At 39.7% G+C, this 13417-nt stretch overlaps 1 protein-coding gene across 1 annotated transcript in view; it reads right to left on the reverse strand.

The window, feature by feature from the left end:
* The window catches only part of col7a1 (collagen, type VII, alpha 1), a 62755-nt gene that overhangs the window by 12930 nt on the left and 36408 nt on the right, over positions 1 to 13417 (reverse strand). The window contains exons 81-105 of the mRNA XM_005741505.1: positions 12848 to 12883; positions 12725 to 12769; positions 12595 to 12627; positions 12409 to 12471; positions 12235 to 12270; positions 11586 to 11666; positions 11428 to 11496; positions 6801 to 6836; positions 6629 to 6688; positions 6470 to 6514; positions 6349 to 6384; positions 4698 to 4733; positions 4554 to 4613; positions 4313 to 4438; positions 4153 to 4224; positions 3896 to 3931; positions 3749 to 3808; positions 3601 to 3645; positions 3160 to 3195; positions 2993 to 3028; positions 2610 to 2666; positions 2421 to 2492; positions 1527 to 1598; positions 1419 to 1454; positions 1231 to 1311 (exon numbers count right to left, since the gene is read on the reverse strand). Of these exons, the coding sequence (XP_005741562.1) occupies positions 1231 to 1311; positions 1419 to 1454; positions 1527 to 1598; positions 2421 to 2492; positions 2610 to 2666; positions 2993 to 3028; positions 3160 to 3195; positions 3601 to 3645; positions 3749 to 3808; positions 3896 to 3931; positions 4153 to 4224; positions 4313 to 4438; positions 4554 to 4613; positions 4698 to 4733; positions 6349 to 6384; positions 6470 to 6514; positions 6629 to 6688; positions 6801 to 6836; positions 11428 to 11496; positions 11586 to 11666; positions 12235 to 12270; positions 12409 to 12471; positions 12595 to 12627; positions 12725 to 12769; positions 12848 to 12883 (1365 nt within the window). The remainder of the gene's footprint in view (positions 1 to 1230; positions 1312 to 1418; positions 1455 to 1526; positions 1599 to 2420; positions 2493 to 2609; positions 2667 to 2992; positions 3029 to 3159; positions 3196 to 3600; positions 3646 to 3748; positions 3809 to 3895; positions 3932 to 4152; positions 4225 to 4312; positions 4439 to 4553; positions 4614 to 4697; positions 4734 to 6348; positions 6385 to 6469; positions 6515 to 6628; positions 6689 to 6800; positions 6837 to 11427; positions 11497 to 11585; positions 11667 to 12234; positions 12271 to 12408; positions 12472 to 12594; positions 12628 to 12724; positions 12770 to 12847; positions 12884 to 13417) is intronic.

Raw genomic sequence — 13417 nt, forward strand, 5'->3', positions numbered from 1 at the left:
TTTGAAACCACAAGTCACAAATGAGGGGGGATGTCACGGAGAAACCAACACTCACACTTCATGATCATGAGCTTGTGACTTAGGTCAGTTAAGTATACTCTGCATATTCATGTTTAATGTATGGCTTTGGGCACTTGTTGCTGTACCTATCCTGACTTCCTCGGTGCATACTGACAATTTGGAGCAAAAAATATCAAATTTGGATTCCTTACTCCATAAGACCTCTCATCACTGATTTTCAGTGCAGTTCTTGTGTAATCTGGCATACCTCAGCCTGTTTCCCCTCCTTAAGAATGGCTTCTAGACAGCCATCCTTCCACATGAGACCATGTCTGAAGAGGCTTCAGTGAACAGCAGATGGATCAGCTGAAGGGCCATATGCATCTCTCAGACTGTTTGTCAGGTCTTTAAAATTAAATGAATTGCATTTAATTCAATTTAACTTAAAATTTAAAATTGGTTCTTTGATAAATTGTCTGTGATGTGTAGACAGCTTTGGCACTGGTGCTCTTTTTAGGCTTGAATGATTTATAGGTCAGTGTTAAGTAGCTCAACAAACAAACAAAACAAAACAAAAAAACATGCCTTTGAATTGGTAAGGTACAAGGACTGGACAGAAAATTAGTGAAAAAGCCCCCAATGCCCCCCAAAAACGTTTAAAAGCCCCTTTAAAAGCCTAAAGAATTATTGCTCCATACCACTTTAAAATAGGGCAAGAAAAGCTGGATCCTGGGAAACAGAATATAAAGAAATTAAAAGCACCTCAAATCGATTCGTTTCCTTGAGTGTATGTGTTTGATTTGCATCTTTTGTATGTATTTCACCTGCTGTCTTCATGCTTCTTGAAGCCATTTTAATAAAGGTTATAATAAAAGAAAAGCATAGCATGCCTTCACACCCCTGTGTCATCTCCCACTTTGATCTTTGTTTCAAATTGAATTTAAATCCATGAAGTAAGTAAAATAGAAATGGGAATTGAGTCCACCAGGTTGAGTAAAACATCAATTTTCTGCTATCAATCATCATAATAGAAGTTGAAAGTATCTATATGTGTGACACAATTTGCACTAATCCTCTGCAATTGCATCAATTTTATGCTGTTATTCAGTTATGCCTGTCATCACCCGTCCCTGAAAAACACTGAAGGGATAAAAACACAAAGAATGAATGAGCACCAGCTCAACCACACACACACACACACACACACACACACACACACACTGAAAATACCTTAACTCCTCTTATTCCCATGTTACCAGTCTCTCCCTGTTCACCCTTACGCCCTGGCAGTCCATCTTTTCCCAGTAATCCCTAAAAGTCACAAAAAAACCACAAATCACCTCTGCTTTTTTTAACTGATGACAAATCTACACACAGGTAATAAAGAAGCTGCAGTGTGATGGAAGCTAAACACCGACCGATTCACCAGGTACTCCAGGTTGGCCTGCTTCTCCCTGCAGAGACAAAACAGTAATTACAGCAGTGAAATTACTACACAATCATCATCCATGAGCGGCGTTGCTTGCCTTCTGCCCACCAGGTCCTCTGGCACCTGGGAAACCGGTAGATCCTCGTTCTCCAGGTTCTCCTCTCAAACCCTAATGTTAAGTAGACACATGCACATAAATATAGATATTGATCTTCTTACAGATCAATACAGTAGCATTTTGATTTTGATTTTTTTCTGTGGTAATATCATAATATTTAAATCATTTTAAGGTTGGAATTGATTCCTGTTAAATCCCAAATCAATGTCTAAGCCTGCATGGCCAACACATACACTTCATCAATGATTTTGCATTATGGATCAGTTCTTTAGAGTAAACACAATAAAAATCCACTAAAATTTCTTTAATGCTGAAACATTGTTAACAAAAAAATAGTTAATACAAAAATCTGGCATTATCAACCGAAAATGCCAAATATTTGCTGAATGTAGCCAAACAGGCCTAAAAAATATAATTAAGTAGACAACATATAGGCAGACATACTCAACACTGCTGTAACCCCAAATGGCCACTTAAGACTGCTTCTAAAAGCAAGTCAATCACAATCAAACTGTCCAATTAATTAAAAATAAGGAAAAAAAGTGTAAACCACTACTCTAGTTGTAGTTGTATTTGTATGTTATCAATCTCGGGTATCTCTGTGTGTGACATTGATGCAGCTTTCTAAATATATTTCTAGTGCTGGCTGATAACTCTAAATATTGCCACAAATAAGGCACAAGATGATGTTCACACAACTTCTGCCAAGCAAGTCCATATCTATTATTTACAGTCTATAGTTTCAGTTTCTGAAATGCAGCAGTTCCTTTCATCTAGTCGCCGTAAATTATTTATCTTAACTGACAACAACCTTAATTGATGGGCTGCTTTTCTGACATTATTCAAACCAAACAGTTAATTAATTCATCTTACCACTTCTCCTGGTGGACCTTCTTGACCTTTTACCCCCTTTTCTCCTTGTATACCTTTGGGTCCTCTGTCACCCTAAAAGCAACAACAGTAAAATTCAGAACAAGTTTTTTTTTTTAAATATTACGCTATCACAACTAAAGTCAATATTTAGCCACAGTAAATGGTGTCATGCATTTGTTGTTCACTGACTGTTTCTCCTTTGTTGCCCTTTTCTCCAGGAGGTCCTCCCACCAGCACAGTGTCCCCCTGTAAGTGATACTACATCTGTAAGAATCGGCTATAAGCCCCAAGCCAAACACACAACGCTTTATCCTTTTGTCTCTTCTTTCACTATGCATCCTGTAATATCACAGGTCATTACCATTGTATGTATTTATACATTCCTCCTGCTCTCAAGGAGCCAAATCTGTTGTAAGAGTTCTTTTTAGTAACAGCCACTTCTGAGACATGACTTATTTAGTCCTTTATCCATTCACTGTCTCTGCCGCCTTTACAAATATACACAAATAGACAATCAACAGAGTGAGAGAGTGAGCAGTGGTACTGCTTATTAGATATTAAAATGTACACACCTTCTCTCCTTTGTCACCTTGCGGCCCGCTGTCTCCCTGAAAAGGCATTGCATTCAAGCGTGTCAATTTAATTCACTACTTTACATGAGCAGAAAGCTCAGGGGAAGTAGCTAGGATGATGACAGAAAAAAAAAAAAAAAAAAAAAAAGAGGACCAGTGGTATTTACCTTCTCTCCCCGAGCCCCACGATTCCCTGGAGGACCCTAATGAACACAAAAGACACACAAACACATTACAAACAGCTTTATAATGAAAAATGACTGTGGATGCTTCTGCCCCATCAAATTGCATTAATGATGTAATGTCACAACTCTGTAGGGTGCACGGTTTAATTAAACAGTGAGCATCGGTAGAATAGATTCCTGCTGATTGCGCTTTCTAACTGCAATGCACTGAAAAGCCAAAGACCGACTGACTGAATAATTTACAGTCCAGGAAATGCACTGTGACCTTGTGAAGGGCAGCTTTTCTATAATAACAATAAGACTTTGCTTGTGTTCTTTGCTTCACAGCTCAAAACAGATCGTCCTTTGGCTTAAAAAGAAAATTGAGATCTTTGGTGGACAGGCTCTGTCTGCTCCTGAATAAAGGAAAAACTGGATATTTACAGATGATCCTCTCTCCCCATCCAATCCAGCTCGACCCTCCTCGCCCTAGGACACGACAGACACAAGATGAGCAGAAATACACAATTCTTAATTTCATATATTTTAGGAGAGAAGTTAACAAATCAGTAACGCAGCCACTGTGTCTTACTCTGGGCCCTGGATCTCCTCTTTCACCTCTCGCACCGGGGACACCAACACCAGTTTCCCCCTGGCAACAGAAAATATATGAATTAAAAAAAAAATCTATACACATTTAAGCTGCTGGAAAATAAAATACTGCATGTGAGAGAATCACCTTGTCTCCTTTGACCCCGTTAGTACCAGGAGATCCCTAGAAAACATATTATTGATCATATAAATCCATATTCAATTTCTTCTTGTCTGTTATGGCATCTTCCTCCATCTAAATCAGATCTATTCTTGATTTTGAGATCAATTTAACCCAACAAAAAGCTGATCCAGCTAAAAACAGGTAAAGTACAATTAACAGTCAAGCCTAAACTGGAAGCTCTCGGGAGAATGTACTTTGTAAATAAAAAAACAGGAACTTACTGCCAATCCAGGAGGTCCAGGAGGACCAGGGGGACCAACATTTCCTGCACGGCCAGCAAAGCCTTGGAGACCCTGAGAGTGAAAACACAGACAAAGATGTAAAGGTTAAATTAATAATAATAATAATAATAATAATAATTCTCTTAGTGGATGAACCAACCCTCTCTCCCGGGGGTCCAGGAGGTCCTGGTTGTCCATTTTCTCCTCTCACACCAGGTGGCCCACTGTCTCCTGTTTTCCCTGCAGGACCTGGAGGACCAGCTGGACCAGGCATCCCTGGATCCCCCTAAAACGCAGTGACATTTTCACCCTCAAGTGAGGTGCGCCTGATACAGCCTGCAATCTGATTGGAAAGATAAAAATATAGATCATCTTTTGCTGCAATGTGTGCTATTACTCACTTTTAAACCTGGAGGCCCAATCCGACCAGGAGGACCTGCAAGTCCTATCCCTTTCTCTCCCTGCAACACACATTTTATCATAGCAGTCACTGTCAGATTGGTTAGACTGCAGGAAAATCGATAAACCAAATGACAAAAGCTCACCTTATCGCCTTTTGGCCCGGGAGATCCCTGTGCCCCCTTAATTAAGTTGTGAAAAAAGAAGAATTATTTATTGTGTTATTTACTTTTTCATATTTGTATCAACAGGAAATTAGTCAAAGTAAAAGAGAAAAATATTAATGAATGAATTGCTGTTTCATAAATTTATTGTGCAGATTTAGAAATATTTCATAAATGTTCCAGTTTCAGGTTGTGAGAACCGTTTTTTTGAAAACCTCAAAACCAACAAATCATTAAAATCTTGCACATCACAGTCGTCTGGGCAAAGACAGTAAAAACAGGAATAGCAATTTCAATGTCCTTGTGACTAGAAAAAAGCAGTGTTTGCCCCTGATTGCTTTGACATTTTATTTGCATTCAGATGAAAGATTCAGGTGATAGATTGAAAGAAGTTGCAGCAACCAGCTTGTTGCTCTTTGGTTCAGAACCGTTGGCTGACCCCATTCAATTGCAAGGTGCTGCACAGGTCGTGTGGTGGGAAGCAAACTTTCTCCAAATAAATAACATCCAAATGAGACTGACTTCAATCACTCTCAGACACGCTGGAATAGGAAGGCAAATAACTGCTGTCCGAGATATCCAGATATCTGAAATCTGAAAGTCAGTTTACAAAAATTTGTAACACGTCTCTTTGCAATATGAGATACAACCCATCTAGTTTCCAACTGGTTGCATTCTGGTTATATTTCTATATAAAAGCAAGGTTGAAAAGCCTTATGTCATTTTACAGTTAAATTGCCATAGTGGAACAACTACGTCACTATTTTCTGTTTCAGCTCTATGAGGTTCTGTTTAGTAATTACTGCCATGTTCTGTGTAATGTGAATTCCTGTGTATGTAGGCAGCAACAGATAGCAACAGATTTGAGATTTCCACCAATTTATCTCAGTTAATCACTGTATTTTCACAAACAGATGGTGTGTAATTGCTAACTTGACCCCATCCAATCACAAACTGGTAGAAGACCGACTCCATCTTGTTGCTCTTTCGTTGCTGTCTGGATACACCAAAGTCACTTTAAAGACAGCAGCTGACTCTGCGTGGTCACAGACCTGGGCTCCAACTCGGAAGGAACAATTTCAAAGCCAACAACAATGCAAACGCATTTACACAAAGTGCAACAATTGTCTCCAGCCTGGGTTTTCTCTAGTGTGACTGTAGCATTAGATACACTGCCTATAGACCAGTGTTTCCCCAATGTGTGGGCTCTAGTGAGCCATAAAGGTGTAGCATAAGAGGTCATTTAGTTGTCTTTTACAATGTTGTAATTTCTTAATAAGTGCTGGCCGTGTACGCTGTTGTTGGGTTTTCTCCTCTTATTACATACACATATGCATATAATATACATTTTATTGTTTTGCTCTAATATTTATCAAGGCATAGAAGACATTTTAAAAATATAAAACTGTTCAAAATTTGATGAATTTTCCCAAAAAATAAAAACAGAGACTTTAATACCATCGACTATAATGGATCACTGGATTTATGTGAAATTACACAAAATTACACACTACTATTGGCATCAGCATTGCAAATCTTCCATAAAAGCATAAGCACTATGACTAAGAGTTCATTAAAAAAATCTAATATGACTTTTTGAAATCCAGTTGGGCAGTGGAAGTTGATTACTCACATCTTCTCCAGGTTCTCCTGATTCACCAGCTTGTCCCTTGTATGACAACAGACAGCACGTTGTGTACCTTCATATTTGTATATGTAAGTGCATCATTATTTTGTCCCATTATCGTACTCACTCTTTCTCCTTTGATGCCAGCAACACCTTTGTCTCCCTTGTTACCCTAAATGACAGCAGTTGTGCATTCAGATATACAATTTTAATGAAAAAGCACTTAACATTTCCAGTCGGTCCCTCTCACTCACTGAGGGGGAGCTTGCAGTTTGGTCAGACTCACCTTTTCACCAATTGGACCTCTCTCTCCAGCTGTGCCTGGCAGCGTTAAACCAGGAGGACCCTGCATCAATCAGAACCAGGAAAGTGCTGTAAGCTGCATTCGTAAATGCTGCTCTATTGCGTCACTTCATGCTGCAGCTACTTCCACATTAATGGCAATAGGAGTGACTCACCCTCTCTCCTTTGGGTCCAGGAGGTCCAGCCACAGCCTGTGTACAGAGTACAGAAGAAGGAGGAAAATAACAGTAATTACCTGCACAGCACGATGTGGGTTGTTGCTCATTAAAAGATGCCAACGTGTACCTAAAAGCTTTGGTATTAAGTATCATATTAGCTTAATCATCTTTGCTTCTAGCTCTCGAATATTAAGAGCCTGAATGTCTTCAGGACGGACAGCCAACAAATGCACACTCACTGTTTAAGAATAGCACAGCAGACTGTGAAAACATTTGAAAATCTATTCAGCTTCACTACCAAAAGCCTGCAGATGCAAGTCCAGTGTGTCTTATCACTTGTACACAACAATATTTTAAAGGCAATTTAAGCAAGACTGGATTGTAAGGACTGATTCAAAAAATGCTTAAATCCAGAAGTTACTTCGTGATAAAATTCTGTTTTTATTTGTGGTGTTCAAACATGTTTCACCAGAATGATAAGGAAGAATAAAGGAAGCAAAGTGGAATAAACGAAGCACATTATGGAGTGCGACAGACAAACTACAAAAGTACTGTGCTTCAGAACACAGGCATCGCTTCCTGTTAAAAAGGGAGTTCTTCCTCCCTGCTGTCGTTTGCTTGCTCACCGGAGATCACCAGGTCATTGAGCTTCTCTCTCTCATATCACATTGTTTTTACCTTAAAATATAAAGCAGCTAAAGATCATTCTTGTTGTGAGCTGGACACAAAAAAGACAAAAGCAATGTGAAGTAAAACATCTTCACAAATCAGGTGAGGATTATTGCAGGGATTCTCAAAGTTTAGTGACATACTGCCAGTTTGGGAAGGCAGCATATGCCTGATTGCCGAAGAGGAAAAAGTTGTATGTACTCTTATGTAGTCATTTTTTATTCTGGCTTTTATTTTAATAACCATGATCTTCTTTGAAATTTCTGGTGTTACAGGAAGTCTGGAAATTTCTGTAAGTCAAGCGAGTGAGCGCAACCCTTAAGTGAAGAGTGTGTGTGTGTGTGTCTGTGTGTGTGTGTGTGTGTGTGTGTGTGTGTGTAGGTGTGACAACAAATGTTGGAGAGAAATCCTGAGCAGATGAACAAGTTGTATATAGCAGGTTATCAGGGTCACTCAAGAAACTGAGTGAATATATTCAGGAAAAAAAATGAAAACAAATCCATTTCATAAGTCGTTTTATTTTTCATGTCTTTCACTAAATGCATCTTCTTCAGTGTTGTCGGGCATCGGAAGTGAACCAGTTCATGGCAACACGGACAATACTGGTGCTTTTTGAATGTTTTCTATACGTTGAAGCGAAAACGCTGAATTACTAATGTTTGCAAAAGCATGCCATAATGTGTCTGTGAAGGTTCTCGGTCAACCAGGTCATCGTAGTCTAAGGAGCTTGGAAAGAAAAGCGTCTGGACTTCTTTAAGTTTCTTTGAAGACGTTTCACCTCTGAATTCAAGCAACTTAAAGAAATCCAGACGCTTTTCTCTTTTCTCTCCAAGCTCCTTAGACCATGCCATGCTCTTTGTTGACTTTAGCTCTGCTTTCAATATGATACTCCCGGACAGACTAATAGTTAAACTGCTGGAAATCGGACTTCCTTCTATCGCCTGCTGCTGGATCAGAGACTTCCTCTCAGACCGTGTACAGAGAGTTAGAGTGGGGCTCTTCTTTCCTCAGCCCTCAGCCTCAACACCGGCTCTCCACAAGGCTGTGTACTGAGTCCCCTACTGTACACTCTGTACACACATGACTGTGTTAGTTCCCACCCAGACAACACAGTCATCAAGTTTGCAGATGATACCGCCGTGGTGGGCCTCATCTCAGGGGGAGATGAGACGGCGTACAGAGCTGAGGTTCAGAGGCTGACAGATTGGTGTGTAGACAACAACCTGGACCTCAATACCACCAAGACAAAAGAACTGGTAGTTGACTTCAGAAAGAGGAAGTCCGAGCTGCAGCCTGTCAGCATCAACGGGGAGTGTGTGGAAAGGGTGTCCAGTTTCAAGTTTCTGGGTGTGCACATACACACAGACCTCCAATGGAGCTCTAACATCTCTGCGGTCTTAAAGAAGGCCCAACAGCGTCTCCACTTTCTGAGAATCCTCAGAAAAATGGACCTGAAGAAGGAGCTGCTGACCGTCTTCTACCGCTGCTCCATTGAAAGTGTGCTGACATATTGCATCGGTGTGTGGTTCTCCAGCTGCACCACAGCACACAGAAAGGCACTCCAGAGGGTCATCAATATGGCCCAAAAAAATCCTTGGACTTCCTCTTCCCTCCCTGAAGGACCTGTACAGCACTCGCTGTCTCAAGAGGGCACACAGCGTCCTACAGGACGGTACACACCCAGGACACCGGGTGTTTAAGCTGCTGCCGTCTGGCAGGAGGTTCAGGCTGCTGAGGACAAATAGACTCAAGGACAGCTTTTACAACAGAGCAATACCCTGATCAACGCAAACAGCTGACCTGACTGGCTACCTACCTGGACTTTTTTTGGGGGGGCGGGGTAACAACGGTAAAAACAGTAACAATAATAATATTTATATTTATAACAAGTTGCAATAACAATTAATGTGCAATAATAACAATACAAATACACTTATTCTTCTTTTTATTATATATAAGTTATTATACTGTGTTGTGTTGTTTGTGTTGCGCTGTGATGTGTCGTATCGGGTCGTGTTGTGTTATATGTAGTGCTGACGTAGGACAGTTTTCCAATTTCATTGTACTACTGTACTATGTATGACTGTGCAATGACAATAAAGAGTTATATTATCTTATCTTATAATGTCTTTTGTTAAAGAAGCTCCAAGTTAATGGGCTTGAAAAGCATGTGGCATTGTAATAGTTTACGTTTGCCTGAATGTTTGCGTCCCAAGATTAAATGAACACAACCAAATTATGTTTTAAAATATAGGGTAACTCAGAATTTTGAAACACTGCGTTTCAAAAATTGGAAAAACAAGCAGCTGGTATTGTTCTTAAAAACAAATTAGTTAATTCCAGCACTGTAACACACACTTCATTCTAGACTGTACACTATGTTAATGTAAACTCCTGGTATACAAAGATGTCTTACTTCACACAGGGTTTCATTTCCCAATCGAAAAACAATAAAACTGTGGAACAAAAATCTATGGATCAATAAAAAAACAAAAACAAATTAACTTTAAAGTGACAGACAGTGCACATAAAAAAGGAATGGCATTTGACCTAACGCATGTGAACCCATCTGTCAGCCACGGTGGTTGTGTTAAAGCCTGGCCTTCAGCATGGAGAGCTGCCAATAGATGTGGCACACTGGAATTCATCAAGGATTTTAATGCTGATGAAAGCAAAAGGATGAATGCAGAGGTATAGGTCTGTGTCATCCATTCAGCTGGAAAACGACTGCAAACATACAATACTTACAATAGGGTCTGGAGACTATCTGTTAATGATTTAATTTATAATGATGAGAACATTTTTGTGCAGGGATGTTTAGTCATATAACAGATTAACACAGCTGACACTTTGCACAGGAAGCTTGAATTCCTCTATTACCATAAAGTCCCACCATATCCAGTTTATTATAGGAAAGCATAAACTGGAGACACGGCCTACTGTAAAATAAAACACATGGTCTTAGAGAGAAATTAAGATTAAATACTCAAAAAAGACTTTTTTAACACCCCAGAAATACTGCTTTGTGTTTCACCTATTTGGGAATTAGTGACCACTCCAAACAGCTCAAAATGTCCAAGGTTAGAAGAGCACAGTTGGCCTGACTGTTTAAATATGCAGAGGCAGAAATGTGTTCAGACAGAAATGAGAGAAAGTCCACATTTATCTGGCATTACTCCACAACACAATTTATGATTGTGTTTGACCTCATGAATTACAGTTTCCAGTTCCAACGACCCCAAAATTCTCCAATTGCTCTGACAATATACTGGCTCTCAATCAAACCTTTTCCATATTAAATTCTTAGATTATCCTCATGTGTCACATTGCCAGTCAGCATAATTAAACCATCTCAGCATCATGGCTATCATCTACAAATAAAACAGCAGTACTCCAGTTTCTCTTTAAGAAGAGTGGACTTACAGGGGAACACATCTGGAACCCAGATGTGTAAAAGGTTCATGCTTTAAGATGCAGCTGTGGCTAAGATGGTACAGCGGTCATCGAATTATTGGAAAGTTGGTGGATCAGCCTTCCAATGGGTCGACTCCCTGACTTCTCCGGTCCACATGACAAAGTATTGTTGGGGAAGATATTGAACCCTGAGTTCTCGCCATTGGAGTGTGAGATTGTGTCTGAATGTTAGAAAAGTACTTAGGCGTAGAAAAAAAAGGTGCTCTGTGAATGAGACTGTGTTCAACAGAGTAGAAACGCATTGTGTAACTACCAGTCCATTTACCATTTACTGCTCCTAAAGAAGGACTCAGAATAGAACCCCTGGTGTCAGATAAAAGCTCTTCAATCTAATAATAACGCTATACTTTTAAAAATGATTACTTCATACAACAAACCATTCTGTAGCTTGGATTATATCCGATAAAAACAACCAAAAAACTAGCTGCATTTTCTGTGTCTCTTAGAAAGATATTGCTCGCTAGACGCAACATCTGCTCACCTTCCCTGGAGGCCCGCTGTCTCCCTGCTCCCCCTTCAGCCCAGCCTGGCCTGGAGGTCCTGCAATGCCCTGAGGAACAAATTACACAATGTTAACACTGAGGAAAAAAAACACTCAATAGTGCTGCCACCGGTGAGCAATATGACATAAACTCAAACCTGCTTTCCTGGTAATCCATGTATTCCTTCTTTGCCAGGCACCCCATCTCTTCCAGGAACACCAGGTTTTCCTGCTTCACCCTGAGGAGCAGAAATGCCTTAGCATATGCAGTGTTTATCACTCTCACACTGAAGATTATTTACTCATTCAAAATCTGAATCGATGCCTGTGTTAAATTCACATCTTTACATCATTGATCAGTTATGGTCTACACAATAAGACTCTAAATAATGCACACAATGCCAGATAAATGAACTTACATCTATTTTGCTTGATTTTCTTATCAAAGTATGCCAGCACTTATTTTCAGGTTATAAAAAAGCGCTTCACATTTTAATATATTTAGTCTACAATAGTCAACATATTACACAAATCCAGCAGTGGATGTGTGAGAAAACCAGAAATAATAATGGTAGAAATGTTGATATATCCCCAAAAAAGAAAGAAGGGTCTGATATCCCAAAAAACCCTATGCAGCTCAAGCTGTCAGCAAAATCTTGGTACAGATGTTTTGGCATTTTCAGTTAATCACCTCCCTATTTTCAGCTACAACAAAACTGCCTGAGGGTCAAGACTTTTTTTTCACGTTTACATTTCCTCACTGTGTGACACATTGCAGCCGCAGCAGGATTAAGACCAAATACGCACCACCTGCCCTGGCAGTCCCGGAGGCCCCTGTGGACCCTGCAGGGAGAAAAAAATTACAGTGGTACGAAGGAACACATTTTGATACACACCGTGAGATTTTAAATGAATTTCACGAGAAAACATGACAGAATTATTTTCCCCTGCTGAGAAGTTATGATTTGTGGGAACGCATACCACAGCTCCTGGGGGACCTGCTGGTCCTGGCAGACCTGTGCTCCCCTGTGCACCAGGAGGACCCTGCAGAGATGAGAAATAAACTCACAGGGTTATCTGTTGTACATCACAACTGTACACATTGTTATATTATTCGGTCCCGGAGAAATTTAATGCATTTTATATAAGATGTAAAAAAATTTATACCTGTACACCAACACCTGCTTCTCCTTGATTACCCTGTAAAAAACAAAAAGTTTTATGAGTTTGATAAACAAACAAACAAACAAAAATCTACTTGTTGTACACTAAAGTTTTGATAATGTAGTGAACTCACCTTTACACCGGGTGGACCTGGCAGCCCAGCGGGACCCATGGGACCCTGTTAAAAACACATCATCAACGTTGGTAACTGTTAATAAGAGTCTTTAAATGTGTGTGACATGTTTGTCATACTTACAGTCGGCCCCATAATGCCTGGCTCTCCTGGGTTTCCCTATAAGCAAAGTCACAAAGTCACATAAAAAATTGAACATCTGCACACAGGCCGCATGCTAAAGGAATGTTTTTTTTTTTTTACATTTTTAAAAGCTAAATGGCTTTGTTCCTGAGAGTTATGTAAGAATGTCAGCCGTGTCTGTCGGTCGCTAAATATAACTTTCTGCTAGGAGTTTCCATTCACAGCAGTCCCAGTGAGATGATCACTGATACAGAAACAAGCAATTCTGCATTTGACTGCTCCAAAAAACAACCAAATGAGTGAATATTAAACTGTGTACAGATCAGCTAATGAGTTTATGTATTTTTGAGGTGTCTCTTTCAAGTCTTTAACTCTAAGTTAAATGACTACTGGTAGTAGCTTTATATGTAACAAAGTGATGTTTTCATCCAACTCTGAGTAGCAAAATCCAGAGCTGAAAACTGACGCCAAAGGTTAAGCTTATGAAACACAAAACTGAGGCAGGTTCCAAAATTGAGTACATAGACATTTTATTTCTATATATATCTATATATCTATCTATCTCTATCT

This window comes from Pundamilia nyererei, unplaced genomic scaffold (genome assembly GCF_000239375.1).
Source record: "Pundamilia nyererei isolate P.nyererei 1_Seehausen unplaced genomic scaffold, PunNye1.0 scaffold00110, whole genome shotgun sequence".
In the NCBI taxonomy this organism is placed as follows: Eukaryota; Metazoa; Chordata; class Actinopteri; order Cichliformes; family Cichlidae; genus Pundamilia; species Pundamilia nyererei.